General features: G+C 35.4%; 2 protein-coding genes across 11 annotated transcripts in view; one reads left to right on the top strand and one right to left on the bottom strand.

Annotated features, from left to right (window-relative positions):
- Positions 1-1879, bottom strand: part of RUNX2 (RUNX family transcription factor 2) — a 222708-nt gene extending 220829 nt beyond the window's left edge. For all 4 annotated transcript variants that reach the window (XM_034060738.1, XM_034060740.1, XM_034060741.1 and 1 more), the window contains exons 1-2: positions 1740-1879; positions 1413-1529 (exon numbers count right to left, since the gene is read on the bottom strand). In XM_034060738.1, the coding sequence (XP_033916629.1) occupies positions 1413-1470 (58 nt within the window). In that variant the 5' untranslated portion in view covers positions 1471-1529; positions 1740-1879. The remainder of the gene's footprint in view (positions 1-1412; positions 1530-1739) is intronic.
- SUPT3H (SPT3 homolog, SAGA and STAGA complex component) overlaps positions 1-24509 on the top strand; it is a 263404-nt gene that overhangs the window by 42492 nt on the left and 196403 nt on the right. The window contains exon 1 of one of the 7 annotated variants that reach the window (XM_031046614.2): positions 40-156. The exons of 5 other annotated variants lie outside the window; for them this stretch is intronic. In XM_031046614.2, the coding sequence (XP_030902474.1) occupies positions 131-156 (26 nt within the window). In that variant the 5' untranslated portion in view covers positions 40-130. Of the gene's footprint in view, positions 1-39; positions 157-20222; positions 20287-24509 lie in introns of those variants that run through there. One more of the 7 variants, XM_031046613.2, reaches the window with a different exon arrangement.

Raw genomic sequence — 24509 nt, 5'->3', positions numbered from 1 at the left:
TCATTTCATTACAATACAAGCTTAATAGGGATGTATATACTGAAAATACTTCTAGCATTGTTTTTTTTGTAGAAGGGGGGTAGGGGAGGAAAAGAAATAGGTTTAGCTGCGATCCCAAAATGGTTTCAACATGACGGACACCATTAAGAAAATCTTGTAAGTTTTCAGAATTTTATTTTCTTATCTTTCAGAATTTTCTGTCAGTTTTCCTGATGTCTCAGTAAAAGATGCTTTGAAAAAAATTGAATATACTTCTTGCTGCTCATCAAGGATGACTAGAGTACAGCATTTTCCAACACACTTTAAAATAAAACTTGCTTTTACTTGCAGATAAATTACTTAGTCATATTCAGTTTTATTTAATGTTCTGTGAGGTGCTCTGTACTGATTTTTAAGACTGTGTTTGAGAGGAAGAAGCTTTTCAAAGTAATGATAGAGGTGCAACTTCATAGCGTATTTATGATTTTTATAGGCATGCATGTATGCAGTGCATATAAATAATTGCCTTAGAATATACATATGATTTCTTAAAGGAATCTGCTTTTACCATTCAGAATGTTGAAGTTAAATATTTGGCAGTGCTCTTCAACAAAGTTTTTAAAATACCACTTCCAATTAAAGCTTAAATTCATCAGCATGTTAAATCATGTATTTTTTATTTTATAGCTTAATATTTTTATGCGTGAATGTTTTACCTTGTTCATAATAAGTGTAATAAGAATTTGCTTTTACAAACGAATATATTATCACAGGCTTTGCTGTGCAATGAGGGCAACAAAAGACTAGAGAACTGCAGATATGCACTGATAAATTCAGCTGATATATATGCTTAAAAATAAGATGTCTGGAACAAAAATAGTGCAGTTATGGGTAGGACAGGCTGCTGTATGCTACTCATTTTCATCAGGGTTAAAGAATAAGCAGTCTTAAGTCATATAATTCTAGTCTCTTTCAGTATCTTCCGTTAACCAGTCATGGTGGGTACATCTGTAAGTGTTAGGCTTTACACCAGAGTTCTGATAAGATATTCTGTGCTGTTGTTGGTAAATTCGCAAAGTACTTGATCTTCTTCCCTAAGATAATATTAAGCATTAGACTAGATCCCATCAGACTCTTCTGAATTTGTGTAGGTACACCTTGACCCAGGTGACAGCTGAGCACACCTGCTGTCAAACACTAAGGACTTCATTTTGCTCAGCTTGTCAGCTAACAAATTTGTCCATAAATCTGCAGAAGTTTACGGTGACTTCTCTCTCCTGCTCTCTCTCCCCCCACAAAGAAACAAGTAAGCTATTTTAACACCTTCACATCCCATTCAGCAGGTTTCTGCTTAGATAACTGTAACCAGCATTATTAAAAGTAAGAAAACTCCCGACAATGGAAAACAGAAACTCAAATATTGCAGTACTTACCCCAAAAGAAGTTTTGCTGACATGGTGTCACTGAACTGAACAGGCTATTTGATGCCATAGTCCCTCTCGGTTCACTCAGAGCTTTCACCTTCTGGTGTAAATACTTGGATCCTCAAACTGAAAACACAAACCATAGCCAAACCTTGTTTTAGTTTTACAGTTTTCCCGGGTTGCATAGACTCTATAGTTGGTTTTTTCCCTGTCAAAAAATTGTGTAGCACTGGTAACATGTGAAAAGCAAGGAAACAAAACCAAAAAAAAGGGAGAATAAGCAAATATTTGAAGGACCTACTATTACTGCATAGACTGTGGTTAGAGAGCACTTACTGACTCTGTTGGTCTCAGTGGCTGGTAGTGACCTGCGGAGATTAACCATTTAAAAACCAGAGACTTCTTTGCTGTCCTCCTGGAGAAAGTTTGCACCGCACTTGTGGTTCTGTGGTTGTTTGTGAGGCGAATGAAGCATTCACACAATCCAAAAAAGCAAAAGCTTTAAAACTCCTTTTTTTTTTTTGCAAGCACTGTTACTGGAGCGAGCGAGTCATGTGGCTGTGACATCAGGACTCCAAGTAGGACTGCCTACACTGGGGCTTTTTCTTTCTCTCTCTCTTCCCCCCTCCCTTTCTTTTTTCTTTTTTTTTTTTTTTCCTCCTTTTTTTTCCTTTTTTTTTTAATATTTTGACAAAAGGCTCGTGGTAAGGCCCTTCCTGGCATTCGGAAGGATATAGCTTTTTAATTTTTGTGACTCATGAGGATTTGGAGAAAGTACAAAATGCTGTAAGAGCCCATACTTCTGTACAGTTAAAGCATATGGACAGCAGAACTTTATTTGTACTCTCGGTTCAGGTTCCCCCCACTCTTCTTCCCCCCTCCTTTTTTTTTTTAATCCTTTTTTTTTTTTTTAATCCCCTTTCCTCTCCTTGCTTCATTATTGTGTCTGTGGAAAAGTGAGCAAAATTGGCACAAGTGGCTGTGTGAAATTCTGAACAACAGTGATGATTTACAATAATTTACATCTTTGGATTGTATCACGATCTTGGGTCTGCTTCATATTTGCTGGGTGGCTGGATTCCTTCTGTTTTACTTTTTCTCCTTGTCGTCTTATACTTGTGAATCTGTAACTCATTGTAAGAAACTTTACCTTTCCTAAGGTCTAGTAGCAGGCTGCTTGTTGGGCTTGTGTTTTTTACTGTAATTGGCTGTCACAGAAGTGTTAGTCTGGGGATTCCTTTGCAAATCTTAAATCACGTCTGCCTTACTTTACATGCCTTCAAAACTACTTGGCAGTTCTATGTAATGCAAATTAAGGGCAATTATGTTTCTTTTATATTTGGGGCAAAATATGTCATTTGGATATCATAATTACTTGTGTAATGCGGTATAAGTGATGCTTTTGAATACCAGTATGGCTGGGATTTAATGTAGACATTGCATAACAGAATGAACTGTGAGAGTTGGAAGGTTTTGATTGCACTTTGCATTAATTGCTTATTATAGTTTCAGTGTTTAAGAGAAATAGAATAGTCCTAGACTTTTTGGGAGACTATAAATAACTTTATTCACCAGTTAATGTTAACACTTAGTTTTAAAATGAAACATAAATTTGATGCATATGTAAGATTTAATACTTAATATCATATGTGTGCATGTGTGTATAATATTTTTTATATACTTAACATATTGTAACTTTGACTTTGATTGTGTAATATAAGCCTTTACTGTACCAGGACAGAGTGGGTTAACAAAAGCAGTATTTTTTTGTTTATAATAGAGGCTTTGAAATAAATTGCAAAATGCTGTGTGTAGTAAGGAATAATGTGCACAGACAGTGTGTATTAGTAGTCTTGATTTGCTCACTCAGATTCAGAACAAAATTGGAAACATCTTTGAGAAAGTATCTTATTTTTTTGCCTCTTTGGACGTTATATCTAGAACTTTTCTTATTAGCCTGATTGTATCATAGATGCACTGTATTTTTTTTAGTTTTTGCTGAGTGATTTTTAAATTTTTCCTCTTCTGTTTTTTGTCATATATATATGTATATATTTGGGAGCAGAAGAATTGTGTAAAACATTTTCTAGATATTCTTCAGCTTTTATTTGTAAAATAAAATGCATCTCTTTGAAGCTGCCATCCCTCCTTTTTAATTTTTCTCTTTGTCCTTAGCTTTCCGAGTAAGAAACTGGCCACAAATGATGTTAAATGAGTATCTGGAAGTGTGAGTGAAGAGCAGGTTCTCTGTTTTGCAGGGATGGAGAGAAAATGGAAAGGGGGATATTAGTAAAAATTACAGATTGTGCTTTGATTCATTAGAGCAACATAAAACCCTTTTCATAAAAGCCTTGAAAGTTACTAGAGATTGTCAAATTTATAAAATTCAACCTTAAAATGAAGACAGTATTCTGCAAATCACCCATCTCCTGCAAAAGTAAGGGTGATATTTAATTCTCCTAATGACAGATTGCTTTTATTTCTTTAGATTTTCACAATATGATTAAGAGTATCAATGAAAAAAAGTTAAGCATATAAAAAGATGGTGAGAATGAGAATCTTCTCATATAACCAAAATGTTTGTATACGTTACAGTTTTAATCAACCTATGATGCAGCCAGAGCTTTTGGAAGTTGCTGCCACTGTGATTTGTGGAAGTCTTAATTGTAAGCGTGATTTTTTCAACTACAGTTATGCACTGAAGTTATTTATCAACTGTGGTTTGGTGATAGGTAGACTCAGTATTTTTATAGAATAGATAACTTATGTCCTGATCTTAAATACTTGTTTTAGTTTATATAAATGCAGTTGCTTAATTTTTAAAAGTTCAGAACTTAGTCATGTCTTTAGTATGAGCATATTGAACTTACTACAGAAGTCTGAATTTTAAAACATTACATTGGAATACTGTGCTCTGGCTTTCTCTGGAATGGCTTTTTGCTGCTTTCACTTGTGTACATTCAATAACTTTGTTAGAGAGGATAGGATACCTTTCTAAGATTTTAGTTGGGTTTTTTTTTACTGTACATACTTTTTCACCTGTCAATCAAGACCGCTACAGGGAAGTCTTAATCTACTAAGACAAAATCCATTAAAAGCAGAAAAAAGACTTCAACCGAGTAATCGAGATGTAGTTTGCAGAAACTGTCACTGAAAAAAATGCAAGTTTTTTAGCAGAGAGACATTGTGAAGCTAAACTTCCCGCAGACCTAATACCTGGGAAACTGACGGCTTCTTTCAGTATAGTTTGCACTTCTAATGAGGCAAATGCATGAATCTTGAAAATCCACTCCAAAGCCAGTGTCTTGATTGTAGACTAATGCTTGACAGCCTTTTGTTTAAAAGGTAAATCTATAAAATTCAAAGTTAACTTTTGTGTTCCGTAGGGGGATGCTTTAAGTCCCAGTTACACTTACAAAAGAAGTATTTGTTAAGGAATTTCTCTTGTAAACTATGAGCTTGATCTTTGACGGCAAATGAAATCTTATTTAAAACCAGTTGTAACGCAGCACTAAAAGATAATTATGTCTTTCACTTTTTTCTGAAATGTGTTTTGAAACTTTTAAGCCGTGCTTTATTTCCAAACATTTTGCCTTATGTCACTCAAAGTTCATATAGCATATAAACAGTAGGATACCCTGCTGAAAGTTTATTTGTACTTAAATGTTTGTTTCTGTGCTACAACTGGAGAGAGATAAATATTCTCCTAAAGCAGTGTGATGACAAACTTGTTAAATTGCACTTACTTGCAAGTTTTACTGTATCTACTGTAACAAGATGCTGATTTTTGTAATACAGAAATTCCTAATGCAGTTTCCTCAGACTTAGGTATTAACTGTAGGTGTTACTAACGTTTCCACTAGAGCAACACTTCAGCCCCCGATCTAGGGAGTGAGACCTCTCCTTGGCTCTGTTTTTTATAGCTTATAAGTAATTATATTTTTTAAAGGTATAGCACTGTGTTTTCTGATGATTCTTAGCTAGTATATTTAATGTACCATTTAATTTAGAGTATTTGTGCATTTTATGAAACTTTGTGTTGCTAGATGTAGCTATCGCTTAGACTTCGAATTTCCAACATACCTGCAACAGCTTCAAGGATGCTAATATCACATATACTAATCTGTTAAAATCAACTACTTGTTAATTAAAAACATTGTAACAGCAAAGTTATTTTAGTAGTCCATTTAAAAATACTACTTATTGGAGTTTTACTGCTGCCTTTTTATGATGACTTTCTGTTCTCTGCCATATAGCCTTTTCCTAAATTTGATATGGTTTGAAGTAGCCAGTGCCTGGGACCACTAAACATACAGAGGGAGAAAAATTGCTGTTACATCTCTTGTATAAGTGGATGTCTGTTTTCTGTACAGTGGAATCAGGCTACTGAAGAATCAAATTAAGCCTAAACTAAAGTGTTATTTAAATTAAAAGGATGGTCATCTTCTGTTAACCAGTGAGTACATCATGTAATAGTGAGTAGTAATAAATTGTTTTCATTTATCTTCAGTTGCCAGCTGTCTCGCTGCTTCATAGAATATAAAATATATTCCCCAGTGAAATAATCTAACTCTGATTAGGCTTTGAATAAGGGGCTACATCTTAATGGCCAAATGGGTCTCATCTTCATTATTCTTGCTGCACATAAGTTTATTCTGAAAAGTGTTACTTTTTCTGTGTTCCTCAAACACTGTACAGTTATTGAGAAAAAAAAGTGCCCTCTTGGGTAGACACATGCATTCTAAACAGTCAATATACAGTGTTTAAGATTCTAGCTATTTTCTCCTGTATGTTTTTGTTAGGTTTTTTTTCCCTTTTTAAAGTCAACTTGCAGAAAATATGGGAAACTTGTCTCATATAACAGCTGAGGATGTGGCTAGGTTAAGGCAGGAAACTGCTACCCACAATGCAATGTTACATACACTACCACTTAATAAAATTTATTTCAAACATGCTACTGACAAAACCAAAGAAAAATAATATCCTAACTATGCTAGTTAGTACACTAAATATATCTAGGGAAAAGTGAAAGTAATCTCTCTAGAGCCTTTCTTGCTTCTAGGGTACAATGCTACCAGTAGTTAAACCAGAACAGATCTCAGTAGTTAAAAGCAGTGACCTATTTTTGGCAAATATTCACATCACTCTGGAAACAAATGATTATATGCTTTTTAATAACAGTCAAAGTTATTTTATATTGACAGAATTCAGATAAGCTCTCTTTTCACATAGTTTTAAAACTGTCAGCTTTTCTTGCTTCATTCAGTTTTCACTGAATCTTACCTTTACTGTAGCCAAGCAGCCTTTTACCTCTCTTTCCCACTTAATCTGCTTGTAGGTTGGTGTGAAAATATTTTCCATGTCGTATGGAGAAAGGAACTAAGAGCAAAGTTCATCTTTCTAGATTATATGAAGATTTAAAGGTTCTGGTTGTTTTATTTTATTGCCTGCAGTTTGAAGAATGTGTTAATCTATAAGAGGTAAATAAATTTAGTTGAAAACTAAGGTACATTTAATAGACTTGAATCTTCTATGATTATTTCCAAGTATCAGAGGTATGTGGACAATGCGTATGAAGTCATTAATGCTGCTATGCCATGAATGTCCTGAAAGTCTTGTTCTAGATGTTTTTTTTTCTGTTTGTGTTTTAAATGCACGTTTGTTAAGGGTGATCCTCTTACAGAACATTTTTGAAGCATTTGCCTCTATAGTTAGAGAACAATTATCAAGAACAGCTGCTGTAGTGCTGTGGATCCTATCCATGGACTCATGGTGGTCTGCTGAACAACGTTCTTCAAGTTTGACAGGTGAGACAGAGACTCTCCAGTGCCACTACTTTTGGATGAATCTAGCTGTGGTTGGAGAAAGTGCATCTTGCCAAAATATATGGGTAAGACCACACACAGTCTTTAAAATAGTTATTGTAAGCTTATTTTTAGGCAATACATGTCTTGACAGTTCTTTTATTTGCATGCCAGTTTCACTGCTGCTTATAGATTTTTCATTTATTTTAGTAATGGCAATTGCAGATTTAGATCTATGTTTGTAAAGCTTCTGCACAACATTTACACTGGAAAAATACAGACTTGCTACTTTCAAACCTCAGTCAAGATTAGAGAACAGATTTTAAAAAATACTAAAGCAGAATACACACGCTCTTCAGATTTGGTGTCAGTGTTCTCCTATTAAACCCCTTTTTGGGGGCCATAGTTCAGCAATAAAAATTTGCTTCTGGTTTAAAAATTACACCAGTTTCAGTAGCTTCTGTGCTTATGTAAGTCCACAGCAATGTAAATTTAAGACATGAAATTAGTTTAGTAAGTAATAAAACCATTTTTTTAAAAAAATGCATAGTTATTAAATACTGAATTTTAAACTCTATTTAATTTATAACTCTTGGACAGGATTTTTCATGTGTATTTTAATATGTAGAATATCCATTGCATTCTAAGTGACTGCTTCAACAGTTGGCTCCATAACATGGATTTAAAATATTGTATGTTTAACTGACAGCACAGAAAGGGTGTTGAACCCTGTAGAATTTCTGAGTAAACAATAGCCATTTGGTAACTTTCAGAACAGATGTTTTTTAAATACCCCAAGAGAAATTAAATATAATACTGAAATGGAATATCATAAACTGTTCATTGGGTAGTGATGCTTTAAAGTTATGGATTCATAATGACGTGGGCTTTTTCCCTATTTCTGTATTTTCCAGATTATCTTGCATAATTAATGTAGAACTGTTTCTCAAAAGAACATTACTCATTTTTTATTACTTACCATTGCATAGGACCGTTGTTTATAGCAGTGGACTTTACAGACAATTAAGGAAATGGTCACTGCCCTGAGGAGAATACAATTAAATATATGCAGGTAGACATTTAAGGAAAGTATGAAAAAGAGGGAAGGGAAAAAACACACTTAATGAACTTAATAAAAATGAGTGATTTGAAGAAATTCATAGAGGAGGGAGAGTAGTAAGTTTTAATTTTATTATTAACTTTTTCCACATATTCTACTGTGAAGAGTGTTATTTATTTGTGTGCAATTGGCTGGTCTTGTTATCTGCTTGAACTTGAGCATGATGCCTGATCTCTGCTTTTGAAGAAAAAAACCAACCAACCAAAAAACCAACCAAAACCAACCAAACCCCAACTACCCCCACCAAACCCAACCCCATAACATTTCCTTATGCAATTAATACAAGTTAAATTATTTCTGTGTTGTTTATGATGTCTACATAAGTTTAAGATTCACAGTGCTGTAAACAGTATAGGAAAGAAGCAGTAAAATGAGGTAGTTTCATCCTTTCTCCCATGTATCTCCCCACATCCTTTTCTTCTTTTCTTTTTAAGATATATTTGGTACCTGACTTGGATCTACATCCTTTTCACAGCTTGTCAACAGTCTAAGCTTTCCCTTGTAATTAAAAATGTATTGTGGTTTTCTGTTGGAGAAAAGATTTGAATATCATTCATGAGAAAGAGATTTGAAAAGAGGATGGGAGAGGCATAGAAGGAATAAAATTGGGAGGAAGAGAGCTAGAAAAAGATCTTGTTGGTTTTTAATGAGCTTTCTTAACAGTGTGGCTTCCATTTTGTAGAGAAGGAATACTGAAGGTGAGGAGAAATGAAGACACTGAAAGAGGATGAATAAGAAAACTATGCAGCCTTTAAATGGTGACAGTATACACAGAGAAAATTTCCAGTGTGAAACCCAGTTTGTTCTGGAATAGCCAGAAACTGGAATACTGGATACTGAAAGTATCAATACTTCAGGTACTGGAAACATCAGTAACTTCAGATACTGGAAGCAGCCCCACTAGGTTCAGTGTGGCCATGAGCTCACTTGGAGTGAATTGGCCTGTCTGCATGGCACTTAAAATAGCCTGTGTAGGTATGCCTAAAGAATAATAGAAGAGAATCAAACTTAAGTTAGGTTGGGAAGAGTATGGGAGATGTTTATATTAAATTTCCATCACAAGTTCTGTGTTGGAGAGTTGGTTAGTTGGGTTTTTCTCATACTTGGAGGAAGCAGGTGGTATTTATAGATAGTCGATTCACCAGTGTTCAGAGAAGCAGATGTCAGATTTTATTTTTGTCATGCTCTGAGTAACAGACTGCTTAATAACTGAGTGGTGGTAATGAAGAAACAATATTAAAATGAATTATAGTCACTCCTTCCACTCATACCTCCTCCTCCTCTGACCTTCCAGCTCCAAAAAGTGAGGAAATGGTGCTGCATTGTTAGAGAGACTGTGGTTTGGTTGCCCGAATCCAGACCATTATGTCTAAGATAACACATTCGTCAAAGTGCATTATTTATTTGTTTTGTTGGGGTTGTTTTCGTGTGTGTTTTTGTTTGGTTTTTTTTTTTGTTTGGCTTTTTTTTTCCCTAATACTCAGTTATTTCATTACTTTAACCATTTCTTTCTGTTCTATTTCTGTGGATAAATAATGATTTGTTTTAAGAAGATGCATCACTGCATATGCTTGTTAGCTTTGTGAGGGAAGTATCTAGTAAACACTAGACCAATCAACTGTGTGGATTTAAGTAAACAGGGAGCACAGAATTTCGAGACCTAGCCAGTAGTTAAAATGAATTGTTATGTTTCTATTTCAAGAGCACATGTAGATGCTGGGTCTGCTGCAGTTTGCAATGTGAGGGGTCAAAGGTGCTAAGCAGGATGAAATTCTGCGTTTTGCCATAGAAAGATGATGATGGACAGCTTAGGGACTATTGCATATTGCTTGCTAATTACAATGTATATGAAGACAGGCCAGAGCAATGAATGTGCACGTAATGCCCAAATCGCTTTTTGAACTATATGGCCAAATTTCTTGTTAGTGACTAGAACTTGGTTGCTCAAAGCCCTGTCCAACTTGGTCTAGTGGAAGGTGTCCGTGACCATAGCAGGGGGGTGGGACTGGATGATCTTTAAGGTCCCTTCCACCCCAGACCATTCCAGGATTCTGTGATTCTATGAAGGTCTAACAGTGCTCTGGGCAGTTTGCTGCTTTGCCAAAAAGCCCTAGTCTCAAAAGATTTTTGTGAACCAGAGTTCATTCTCATGGCATGGACTCTATGTTTGGGGCCCTCAGAAATAATCTGTTCTCTGTAATGTGTAAAATGAGCTAACCTGTATCTTTCACATTTTGTGCCTTTGCATCTGGAAAGGTGGAGTACGTTATATTTTAAAAAGAAACATCAATAACTCTTGGCATTTGGGGATAAGAGAGGATATTTGGAATACACAATTTTATTTGTCCATCTGTATCCTGCTCATTTGGTAAAATTTGTAGTTGTTCTTTCTTCAAAGTTGTCTTGTATTATTTTTATTTCTTATGAAAATCTAAATGATTTTTTTTTCTTCTAAAGTCTGGTTTTGCCCAGTGTGGGTTTGAAGCAGCTCTGCAGCAGAATGTTTATATTTTAGTTTCAGGAAAAATGATACCAGTCTGTTCAGAAATGGAATATTTGCAGTAGTAAGTGGCATCTTTACAAGCTAAACATAATGATCAAAGAGTTGAAGAAATAACAAATTTAGTTGTATTTTGGACAAAATTACAATGGAATAGCATTTAGTTTGTCATTTAGCTTCAGTATGATTTATTTTTCTTCTGTTTTAATTGAAGCACAAATCCAATTCATAACTGAATGCAATACAATCTTCTAATTTTCTGATGTGGGTTGAAAAGATCTGTTTTATCTGTATATCAGAGTTACAGTAATTCAAGCTTATTTTTCCTCCTGAATAACTGAAGTGAACTGAAAGAGTCAGATGTTCATTACATGACATTATTATGCTCAGACACATTTTTAGAACTCATGAATTTTACAGAACACTAATGCTTTTCTTTTCAGCTCTCATTAGTAACTATTCCTAGACTGGACATATGGCACAGATGCAGCTAAAATAGTAAAGATTTTCTACAAGATAGCCTTTTAATTTGAGGTGAAATCTGAAGAGCAACGCAAATAGAACTATCCCCAACTGATAGGGTGGTTGGTTTTTATTTTTTGTTTGCCTTTTTTCCCCTTCTTAAGTCTGTGTTCTGTGAATCAAGTTTAGCTAAACTCTACTTACTGGAAGAATAAGTTGATGAAACTACTACAGAAGTGCTACAGTTAAGATTTCCAGTGATCTTTTGTACAGCCCCATTGAATGTGGTATATTAGAATAGAGTTAATTGACATTTATTTTTTTTTTCATCCTTAGAAGTCCTGACTCATTCTTTACATGGAATGAATACTGCTCACTTCAGAATTAGTTATTCAGTGACTTTCTTTTTATCACTCAGTGCTCATTATATGGCTCTTTGCCATGTTTCCTGCACAGTATTCAAACTACTGTGAAGAATAATTACTAACTTTCATGTGCTTTCTTGTGGCACATGTCTCACTATGAGGGTACTTAACAAATATTGTTTACTTTTTTTTCACAATACACTTGTGAGAGATATGTTGTTCTTTGTATAGGTTACATAGTTTGGTGAAAGTGCAAAGGGAATAAAATTAAAACCATAAAGGACTATAAACCCCAAACTTCTCTTTAGTAACTACAGAAGACAGCTAGGGTGTACTTTTGTGAAAATGCTTAGCTTTAGCTATACATCTTTATAAGTTTAAACAGCTAATTTTTTTTAATGATGGATGCATGAACTGCAAATCAAATACCGTGATTTAAACAAGGCATGGATAATTACTAAAAGGGGGCATGGTTAGATGGAGTGTTGTTCTGATCTAGTATGACACTTCTTCATGCTTGTGCTTAGATAAAATTAATTGTATGTGTTTTATGAACATAAAATTATCAACTTGGTATTCAGGATGTCCACTTTTATGATCAAGAACTTATGCAGCCTTTTATAGGTTTCAGTGGGTAGCTTCATAGAGACCAAATGGTTTCATCACAGTACTGGAAGTAATAGATTAAGACTGCGGGTTTCCTTCACCTGAATGCTAGAATCTTCATGTGCTCTAAACTCCTGAGGCATTGGCTGTGTAGGTTGTTGGATAACTTGCAGGTTGCTCATAGGTAGGAGACTACTGTTCACTGTGGTCCACTGCAGTGTAAAACAGGGCAAAGTGAGGTGAGCTGATGAGTCCTGAAATGATGTTTCTATCTCAATGGTTTGTGTCTTGCTTAAAAAACATGAAGGATTTCATTATTTTAGTAGCTTTCATGCTGACACTGATGATCATTTGACATATTCCATGCACAGGAGCTGTGTTTGAACTAAGCTGTATGCAGATCACAAACCAAAAAGATGCTTTGCTGTTTAGCACCTTGATTCAAGAGGCATGGATTCATCTTGCCGTAGTCCTGTTTTGAGGTGTTCATTTAACAAACTCTGAAGTGTTTGATTTAGTGAGAAATAGAGTATTTAAAATACCTCTTAGAGTCTCTGATGTATTTTTTTTTTTTTCATTTTCAAGTTACTGGTCTGTGAAAGTGGGGTGGGGAGAGGCACTCTTTCTGTGGGACTGTGGAAAGAATGTTAAAACATTTTATATACCTTTTATTTTTTTTCATTTCTTTTGATGGCTCAGTAGAAGTCTGTATGGTATCATTCTTTTCCGGAATTCTTGTATTTCTGTGGAAAAAGGAAGAACCAAGAAAATTAGGAGAAAAAATTATTATTATGACTTCTGTATCGCTGCTTTTCACTTCGTTAGCAAACAGGGTACTTGTTAATGGAACTTGCTGTGTTTTATGTTCTCAGATACTAATTATTAGCTGCTTCTATCCTCCTTCATACTTGTTTAGGAGGTAAACAAGTTAATTTCTGTTTTACATGTACATAAGGGAGACAGACTGGTTCTCAGTCTGAATCTGGGAGTTGGTAATACCTGTTCCACAATAACTACTAGACTTGCTGTTGAAAACATGTGGTTGTGTTCAGCTCTTAACACGCCTGCAGTCTTATTTAGTTCATTATTACACCATGTCTTTAGTTAAAGATGAAAAACTATGAAAATGTGTTGATAGAAACAATCCTTGCATAGTGTTATTGAATAAAGGTCTTTAGTAGATCTGACAATTTTCAATCCAATCTTTGACCAGTGTTTTTTTGTTGACATTGGACTAGTCACTTCAACTTGCCGTGCGTCTGTTTCAGTTTGGTTATTCCTCTAATTTACCATCCATCAGGAGTGATTATGCTGAATCTTCTGCAATTTTATGGAGGTAAACATGTTGTAAAAAGCAGAGAGAATGTTGTAGCGGCCAAAGGTTATAGTCTGGGGCTTGAGAGGTGAGTTTAGCTGTGGCGCTGAGCCACAGACTTCTCTTTGAGCCTTCAGAAAATTAGGGAAATTGTTCTGTGCATCAGTTGGTCATTTGTTAAATGGGAAGGATAGCTTTCTTTTTATTTTTTATTTTTTTATTTTTATTTTTAGTATTTAATTTATGTAATTTGAGGGACGTTCAGATACATCCCTCATAGAGGATATAGGAGTACCAGAATTAAGACTGAATTTGTCTCTGTTATGTTTAATAGACCTTTATATTCCCTTATAACTAAAAAATAGGGAAGACTGCTTGATATTTTACCATAGAAGTGAAGATTTACACTACTTCAGTAGTTGAAGTGCTAAGTAATATGATCTTTTATTCCTTACTTTTTTTAGCGTTAAGCATTGTAAAATGTTTGTTTAGTAAAGTATTAGTATCTTTCAATTGATTTAAGTCCCTTAAGGGAATTTCCTACAAGTTCTCTGATGAATTTCTTCCCACTACCAAAGTTAATAGCCTGGGCACTGCCTTGAGTTAGCTAAAGAAATTGCTAATGACTATGGTACTTCCACATTTGTGGATTTATGCTGCTAGTGAGCTTGTAACGCTAGAACTTATTTCTTTCTTTAAATTAAAGGAGGGTGCAGAGCATGAGCAAATGTTATACTTAAACCTGTCTATTGAGCATCACCATGGAGTCATCAGAGTACAGTCATTGCCTGTCCCTTGTGCCTTTCTCAATATAACTTATTGCTTTGTTTAAAAAAAAAAAAAAAACAAAAATCAGGGCACTTACAAATCTTCTGTAGAGCTGGGCATTTCAACTGAGATCAACATTTTGTTGTTTAAAACAGGGTAACAGCTGTGACTGTAAGCTACTGTTAGTGGTTTTTAGAAACTAGTTTGTCAACTAGCTGTCACGCTGAGCTCACTTGCCGAAAGAAGTTGATGTCATCTTCCATATCGTTCTTTGTCAAAGCTCAGCACCTCTTTATCTTTAACCAGTGGTTCTCAAATAGAATGTTACAGAAAGGGGCTGTTTGTCAGTGGGATTATTTTTCTGTTTGTGTAACTTCAATTTAGATCATTCATGGCTTAACACAAAATTCAGTCGTCATGTGAGAGTCGGTTGCCCTTTTTTTGCTTCCTGTATTCATGATACATAGCTTCTTTTTATGTCCATTGAGTAAAAAAAGTGAAAAGCAGAAATGTTTGTCACTTTCAAGTATTGCTACTTAATTTATTCAAACAGTATCCAATGTAGTTTATTATTGATTGTTCTACATATAGTGCAAATTAAGGATTTATTTAATGAATACAGCTATAGATTAAAAGTAAGATTTCTTGAAAGAATGAACAAATATCTAAAATCTGTGAGTATAAGTTAATTGCCAGTGTTGCATATTGTATCAACACAAAATTATTTATAATTGCTGTTGATCATCCTTTCTAAAAGGGAGCTGCAAATTTGCATGTTTTCCATTTCTGTCTTATTGCTGTGAAATATTTCCAGCCTGGAATTTGGTGGAACCCCAGTAATTTTATTCTTTTTTAGTGAATTGCTTAGAGGCTTTTTAGTAGCTTCAGTAGCTTTACAGAATGTGAGCTATAAAGAAAAGAGCCTTTTACAAGATACCAGCTAAATAAAAGATGAGAAATTAAGGGTAGGAGTAGTTGTTTTCACACTAGAGCAGTTACTTGCAAGATGCACCAAGGATGTTAGAGAAGCAAGAACATGTGCTAATAGCAAAATAATTTAGAGTAATTAAATCAAATGCTGATTGTGTAGACCCACCCCAGGATTTAACAGAATTGAGTGAGTGTTAAAATAGGTGCAACTCTGCTGATAAACCTAAAGTCATGTGCATGAACTCTGTGTGGTTTATTTTCCTAGAAAAAGCATCTGAGATACACAGCTCTTAAAGCTTAATAGTTGAGGCTTAGCAGTTGTCAAAAATTTATTAGATTTCAGAGGATTGATCATATGAGAGGAAGAACAGTGTTACTAGTAGTTCTGCTGGTGTGCTTACCCTATTATAGTTCAATTCTAGAATTAGAAAATAATTCATTGAATTCTGTACAGGGAGAAACTAAATTGTCAGGGCATTAAATCCTGAAAAGAGACAACTGAGGAATGTGATAGAAATCTAGAATTATGAGCAATGTGAAAAAAGTGAATGGAAACAATTATTTCCCTTTTTCATAACAAAAACTAGGGACACCTAATTAAATTATCGGATGGCAGACTTAAAATGAATACAAGGAAAGTAGTTCTTTAACAGTGGGTAATTAAAGTTTTGAATTTATAAATTCATTGCCAAAAGGTACTGTAGAAGCCAAAAATTACAGTAGATAAAAAGGAGTAAGAGAAGATCATGGAAGTGAATTTTGTCTATAGCTATAAAACACAGTTGTCTAGTCATAACCTTAGGCTAAACTTTAGGTGTCTTGGAGAGAAAACCAAGTAGGGGTTTTCCCTAATTGGTACTGGCCTTTATAGAGAGTACTTCTCTGTTCTGAAGGTTTTGTGAAGAGATCAGCTGATAACAATATCTAGATTATAGTGCTACATACTGTATAATAGTATTTCGTTGGGGAAAAAAGTAACCAAATCTTCAAAGATTTGACATTACTGTATAAATGAGGAACTGATGTAGGGATGCAGAAACATATGAACTTTAATTGCTTGTGCTTATAAAGGTAAGTAGGATGTATTTCTGTAGTTGAAAGCATCTAGCCTCAGCAATTTGATTTCTAATTTATTGGTCATCCAAATATTTAATTCATGTTGAAATATTTTAAACCAGGCATTTTCCAGGTTTGTTTTATCAGGTCAATATCAGGTTTTCAAATTCTTGCCCTTGCTGCCCTCCCCCCCCCCCCCCCCCCATTTAAGTGTTACCTTTATTTTGTTAATGCTTTTAAGCCTCGTGCTTTGAATGGTGGTATTTTGTGCTTTAGTTGTTGACCATGATTTGGCTTGTCTTTCTGGAAAAATTGGCCTGCTGAAAACTTGATGACTACTCTCAATAGCTGTATGTATTATAAAAGTGAGGCTTTGAATGGGAAAGGGTTTACCACTTTAAAAAGTCTGGAAAATGCTGGATTTAATAGTCTGCATCTTAATCTTGTAGTCCTTTTCTGAAGTAAATGGCCCCATTAGAAGCTACGTGAATAGCCATGATATTAAGGCTACTAAAAATCTATTAATTCTTGTAAAATGACTGTCTTTTGTAAGAGATTCACTGGTGTGTTTGCTATTGTCCTAATTTATTTCTTAAAAGTATGCTTTGATGAAACCCTTCAGGCATAAATTTGGCTCCACTTCATCCTTAGGTACGAACAAAATTAAGCCTTAAGGTATGCTTAATAACAAAAAAAGCCCCAGTATAGTTTTAAAATACAACATTGCAGATATTAATTTATAATAAGTGTTAACATGCTGGACAGGAAAATATACTGAAACCATAATGTGTGTATCTGTTGTTAAACACTTATCTGAGTTTTTTTTTTTTTTTTGGTAATTTCAGTTTTGAAGCCAGCATTTATCATCTTAAATTTCAGCCAGACTTTTATATATGCTTGAGGGTGAATATTATACGTCTCTTTATAGATTAGAAACACAAAATGTTATCACACTGCCACCTGGACTGATTTATCCTTATATCGTCACAGATTTATGATGATTATATTCAAACACAGTGTTTTCTTTTTCAAACATTTCAACACAGTAGACTAGTAAATCAAAACTTCCTTTTGAAAAATTGATTGATGCAAATGTATCTAATCACATCCAAAGTGTATTCAGAACTCTATTCAAAAGCGTTGATACTGTGCTTTTGGATTACAGGACCACACATACTGTAAGTGGTTCTTTAATGGTTGCATAAAACTCAGTCCTGTTTTCCCTGAATCCTGATTATTTCCAGAGGTAGTAGGTAAAATTTCTAACTTCCCCTTTCTCTTTCTCCTCCATTAAAGACTTTCGTGAGGTGGCCTGACTGTTCATTTCTGCATCACTTTGTGCTTATTTAAAAGCCTATGCTTCTGTCAATGTGATAAGAAGGTAATTGAGCTGCTTTTCCTGTCTATATTCTTTAGATTTAAAATGGAAGCATGCTTAAGTGTAGACTTCTCTTCCTCCGTTTCCTGCCAATGAAAGTTCCTGATCCCAAAAAACTTCTTAAGGTGACTTTTTTTTTTTTTCCGAGTGACACTGACAATTCAGATCAGCAGCTGTGAAATGTATTTTTACATTTTGAGAAATTGCTTTATATGCCCTGCCCTCATCTCCCCGTTGTCATCATACAGTGTTGAAACAAGTCCAGAGGAGGGCCATGAGGATGATCAGGGGCTGGAGCACCTCCTGTATGAAGACAGGCTGAGAAAGTTGGGGCTGTTCAGCTTGGAGAAGAGAAGGCTGCATGGAGACCTCATAGCAGCCTTCCAGTATCTGAAGGGGGCCTACAGGGATGCTGGGGAGGGACTCTTCATTAGGGACTGTAGTGATAGGACAAGGGGTAATGGTTTAAAACTTAAACATGGGAGGTTTAGATTGGATATAAGGAAGAAATTCTTTACTGTAAGGGTGGTGAGGTGCTGGAATGGGTTGCCCAGGGAGGTTGTGAATGCTCCATCCCTGGCAGTGTTCAAGGCCAGGTTGGACGAAGCCTTGCGTGGCATGCTTTAGTGTGAGGTGTTCCTGCCCATGGCAGGGGTGTTAGAACTAGATGATCTTAAGGTCCTTTCCAACCCTAACTGTTCTGTGATTCTATGATTCTATGGTTGGATGATACAGTGAAATTTAAATTGTATAGCAACCTTTTGGAGGGTAGCCAACACAGTGTGCAATCACTGTGTAGTGGTCGGGGTTGGAAGAACAGGTTGTTCAAAGCCCTGTCCCACCTGGCCTTGAACACTGCCAGGGCTGGGGCAGCCACAGCTTCTCTGGGAAACCTGTGCCAGGGCGTCACCACCCTCATAAGGAAGAACTTCTGCCTAATATCTAATCTAAATCTCCCCTCTGTCAGGTTAAGCCCATTCCCCATTGTCCTGTCCTTACAGGCCCTCGTCAACAGTCCTTCTCCAGCTTTCTTGTCAGCCTCTTTAGGCACTGGAAGCTGCTCTAAGGTCTCCCCTGAGCCTTCTCTTCTCCAGGCTGGACAATCACAGCTCTCTGTCTGTCTCCATAGGGGAGGTGCTCCAGCTCTCTGAGCATCTTTGTGACCTACTGTGGACTCACTACAACAGGTCCATATCCTCCTTCTACTGGGGGCCGTGAAGCTGGATGCCTTACTGCTTATCTGTATATTTAGTGAAAGTGGACTGGTTTACAGTGTGGCTGAGGAGGACATTTGAGATGAAATTGTTATCATCTTCTTGTTTAAAAGGAAAATAATACTTATTTTGATGTATAGACTTTATGGACCTTAAGTATCTGATGTTACTGTCTATTAAAAGACTGATCACAAACACAGCCCTGTCTTAAATAGTAAATGCCACTATGTTTTTTTTTTTTTTCAGTTGCTTAATTCTTATAGCAATGGAGATATTTTAAAACCTTGTAAAATGGAAAGCACTGTAGTCAGATATACTTACTAATCTCTGGAAAAGCATGGAATGTGGGTTGAGCAGAACAAGTAGTATAATATGGGGATATGTGTGCCATCATTAGTAGTTTCAAGTAAGTATAATGCAAATATAAATATGGTGGGTTTTCTCTGGTTTGTTTTGGTTTTTGTTTCCCCAGAAGTAACAAGAAAATAGCTTTGTTAAAACGTAAACAGAATGTTTAATCAGGAGGAATGTATGGCTTTTTATAGCAAACCCATATTGAGTCTCTTGTGCTTCGGTATTTTGTCTATAGCAGGGGCCAGAACTAATTACTTAAGAAGAAAGTATAAGAATTGTGGATTAGGACAGCTGTGTGATAGACTGCTCATATGGGAGAAAAAGATACACCCGATCATCAGTTAGTGATTTAAGTTTGTGAAAAACAAGTGTATTTCATAAGTTAAATAAAACAGGAATTTAGGAATTCTTTAATTCAACTTTAACCTGAGCTATTGTGTTGTATTTTGGTCACCACCACATGTTTTAGAGAAAGATTAAAGAAGCTTTTCAGTGGATATAGGGATGATCATCTTTCCAAGAAGGTCTCATTGTAATTCTTAATACAATTTTAAACCTCAGATCATGAGTTTTGTATTTCTTTCAAAACATGTTTGAATGCTAGCTCTCAAGGATCCAAGACATGTTTGAGCACTAGAGGAGAATTGTTGTCCATGTAAGCATTCGGTTATGAAACCATTGAACAAATCATTCAATGAACTTATTTGTCTTGATATTTGAGTCCTGCTTTTCTCTTGTCCAGAAGCTCCAGCATTAGTCTTTACTGCTTTGATTTGGCAAGGGAACTGGTTCACAGCTAATTTAAGGCTTTTTGTTGGTTTTTTTTTGCACGACAATTAACTTTTACACAGTTTCTATGTTGCTGTTACCTCTTTGCTCACTGGCCCATTTCAGCAAAATTTGACAAAATTAAGAGTCATGAGGGGTTGATAGCGGTTCGATGAAATTGCATAAGCCTTGTTCCTTAACAAGCAGTTACAAGGACTCCTGGACAGAGATGCTGAAAGATCGGTGAGTTCATCTTCCCTTCTTAAATAGCAACTGTACCTAATGTTGGCAGATGTTATACTTGTAAGTAGGTTAGCAGGAATTTTAGTCTCCCATTTAGCCTTTTCCAAGTCCGCCCTTTGCATATCATTCTGTCTTGAAAACTTGTCTTCAGCATCATCGACTGGAAATTAGTTGTACTATATAAGTACATTTTGTGGGAAGAATATTTCTTTCAATTAGTGGATGATCTGAGAGTTGCGTAATATTCTAGAAGGAAAAAAACATTTCTGTTCTTTGGAACTCAGTGGAAAGAGTAGAGAGGCTCCATGTAGTCTTTCTGCTTTCCATCAGGGCCACAGGTTGCCCAGGGGGGTTGTGGAGTCTCCTACGTTGGAGATATTCAAGGCCAGCCTGGACAAGTTCCTGTGTGATGTACTCTAGGTTACCCTGCTCTTCAGGGGGGTTGGACTAGATGATCTTTCGAGGTCCCTTCCAACCTTTGGGATTGGGTGATTCTGTGATGTATGATGAGATGGCATCTCATGGTTTTGGTGGTATCATCAGAAAATTCTGCACTGGCAGAAGGGATAGTTATGTAAATTTTGTCCTGGTGACTTAGGGCACTTTTATCTCATGTCGATTGAATGATTCAGTATTTTAACTGCCACATAGTTGACTTGATATTGACTAGTTGATTTTGATATTGACTAGTGAGGGCTTTTCTTTAAAGTCCTATACTGTTTTCATTGATTAAAAATATCCACAAATAGTAGATTTTGTTGTGAATTCTATCAGAAATATGTTCTGTGTAAGAACAGGACTGAGCATAATCATTCCATTGGATGAAGAGAAAGATTTAATGTGTTTTCCCTTGAAACTCAGAATATTTTAGCCCCCTAGAGTTGTGTAGATTTTTAATAATATTGTAACAGTTCCAGTTCCAAGATGTTTTGAGTCTGCTGGTGAGGGCAGCTTTGAATGCCTTCACATTCCAGGGAAAGTGTGTGTATGAACCTGGATGGTTCTCATTGCAGCATCCCCTGAATAGAGGATGGGTCTTGTTGAAGTGCTTGTCTTTCCTCAGTGGGAAACTTCTCATTGGTGCAGAAATTTCTGTTCTAACTCTAAGTAGATTTTCTTTTTATTAACAGTGTTAATCAGGCATGAATCTTCTCTTCCTGTTCATTTATGGCTAAATAATTGTTTCAAGAGGGATTAATTTTATTAACTTCACATGTCTGCATTGTCAGCATATGCACCTGAACAAGTAAGCAGAAACTTTCTTTCTATAGCCAGTAGAGAGAAATAAGCTAATTTACTTAGTGATTCTATTGCAAACAAGTGGCTAAAATCAGCCAGATGAATCATAACACGTTTCTCTGTACTGCCTTTGAAAGAAGTGTTGGTTGACTCCCGTAGATGTAGGTATTTGGTCCCCTTCAGAATAACATGCTTCTCTCACAGTCTGAGTATTCAGACTGATGGAGAACAGCGCTACGAATGGCAGTCTGTTACTTCGATGTTACCATCAGAATCTTTGCCATAAATGTGTGCTGCTGTACATGTTGTGTAATGTGTGTCTCTGCAGCAGGTCTTTAAAATACTTTACATTGTTCTGTCTGAATGATGTAAAATAGTGTTGTTATTATCAAAGCTTCTAGGGTGAGTAGCTGTACCTATGTCTCAGATATTTTTTACTTTTTACTTATTTTTAAATGTGCTGACTTAATTATGTTTTCATTTTTTCTTAAAAATGCAAATACTTATTAAATTTCAGTTAAAATTGACTGTATACTTCTGTTACCTTTCCATGTTATGTTTATAACATTAAAACTTCTCAGATAAGTATAACTAAGAACTTTTTATTTTGTTAGGGCAAACTTTGTCATCTTTCTTTTTCCTTCAGTAATTTAAAAAAACCCAAAGAAAACCAATCCATTAATCAGTCAACCCTAAGGTTATGTGACATTCATCACGTTTCATCTTTGAAACAGATCTTGCATTCACTTCTGTAATCTTTGCTTGTGGAAACAATTCAGTGAGGTTTGGCCAGGGTATGATAATGTCCTGCAGGTATTACAACAGTAAGAGCAGCCCATTAAAAAGACTCTCACCCCAACAGAGAAACTATACCTGACTTCCAGCACTTCAAACTGGCTTATTGGAACTTCTGATCAGACACTGGTGTCTTTGAAATCTTGGGAGAATCTAGTATTAATATTAGTGACAATATTAGTCATGATATTAGTGACTGCAGCTGCAGTTTAAATGTCACTGAGCTAAAAGAAATAACTTACCTTTCCACTTAAATCTGTCCTCTCTTTTTGGCTGTGGATGTATGTTCCCTGTTTCCCAAGCTTGTGATTTAGATGTCATCTTCAATTTCTCCAAGACTTACCTCAGAGCAATTATGGCATATCTTGCTGTTAAACAATTTGCAAGATAACAGTATTTTCTTCGAACTTTTAAGTCAAAGTTTAATGCCATATGATTTATTTTAATTAGCTCTGAAAGAAGTAGATTTTTCTTTCCTTTGGCATATTAACTCCTTTGAAAATGTGTCTGCACAGTTTCTTTATATTCTGTAATTGGGCCATGTAAGTAATCTCTGAGTTTAAAGGCCATTCAAAGATGAATGAGTATAGCATGTGAAATAAGATGTATAATCTAAATTAATTTTTGTGGGTGGATAATACTTAAAATTCTTTTATTGCAGGTATGTTTTTTTTTCTTACAGTATTTTGACTTCCATTTGTGTTATGTGCATAGTCATCTCAGTAGCAAGTGTAAGGATGAATATATTCTCACCACTAACTTGTATTTATGTTGTTTTTAGAAGGTTTATTTGTTCGGGGAAAAAGAAAATAGTTGATGTAAAACATTTTGTCATTTCAGGTTGAACTAAAGTAATAATGCAAGCAAATTGCAGCTCTAAGTTTTGGAGAATATTGTTCAAAAGCAGGAAATTCATACTGGGACAGCTTGTAATAAATTTAATCACTAGAGTTGCATTCTGTTTAATGGAAAGGCTCTGTTGAGTGCTTCTCAGCCAAAGCTGAGAGCAGTCACTGGAGTCTCTGCAGCTTAAAAGAACTGATTTTATTTTATTTTATTTTACTTCTCTAAAGAAGGAGGTTCATGTGGACTGAATTCCCTTTTACAAAATGGGCATGATTCCCAGGGAAAACATGATACTTCTTCACTAATCAGGATGGAGTCTTATCCTGCAATGGGACCTCCATTTCGGTCTTTTAGCCACATCATTGCTGTTTTCTACATGGACAAAAATAGATATAGAGTAAACCAACTCAAAAAGTCAATTATAGGGTTTTATAATGATGTACTGTGAAAAATTTGGTCATGTTTTTCATTATACAGAATGTTCTTTCCGAAGACATAAACAGAAAAAAGCACATATGTTTGATTTTAAAAATAACTTTGCTTAGCTGTTTAAAAATGCTGGAGACATTTTGGATAGTTCCAAATGATCAGCATCATAATTATATGATAAAACTTCTGTGTAAAGAGCTATCTGGTTTATAATTATTTAACTTTCGGGATTTTGGGGTTCAAGAGTTATACTTTGAAAAATTTCTCTTACGTATCTGAAAAGCCTGAGTTATTCATCTTCCTCTCCTCTCTAATCAGGAAGTAACTGTTAAATCTGTGATGTCAGTTTAGGGGGAATGATTTAATTTAAAAAGTATTAACATGTGAAAGGAATATTGGAATGAATGAAAACAGTTTGGTCCACTGATATTTAAACCAGTCATTATCCTAGGGTAGTGCAGTGTAGGAGAGATGCTGCAGTAATAACTGCAATTACAGTATCAAAACAATAAAAATTAATGTGTAATAATAGAATTATAAATGAAAGCCACATTCTTCAGTTGTGGGTGCCTGAAGTTCAATAGATAAATCCATATTTGGACATTTACAGGAATGCGGTAAGACTATAGTAAGTGTGGATCCCTGGCACTTCATGTTGTTTTCATGGCAATTTGCAAGTGCTCAGCACTTTTGCAAATGAGTCCTAATCTGTTTAGCTTTCTAAATATGAACACTAGTATTTGAAAAATGAGAAAGCTTTAAAGATGCTAAGAGTTATATAAAAAAGAAGGATTGCTTCTTGAAGAATAAATGCTGGTGGGTTTTTTAGATAGCTTAATTTAATTTGGATATAAGTTTTCCTAGATTTAGTTTGGGCCTGATCCTAATAAATGTAGTGGGAACTTTTGAACCTT

This window comes from Melopsittacus undulatus, chromosome 3 (genome assembly GCF_012275295.1).
Source record: "Melopsittacus undulatus isolate bMelUnd1 chromosome 3, bMelUnd1.mat.Z, whole genome shotgun sequence".
NCBI classification, from domain to species: Eukaryota; Metazoa; Chordata; class Aves; order Psittaciformes; family Psittaculidae; genus Melopsittacus; species Melopsittacus undulatus.
Note: the sequence above shows the minus strand (reverse complement) of the source record. Positions and strands in the feature narration are given on the sequence as shown.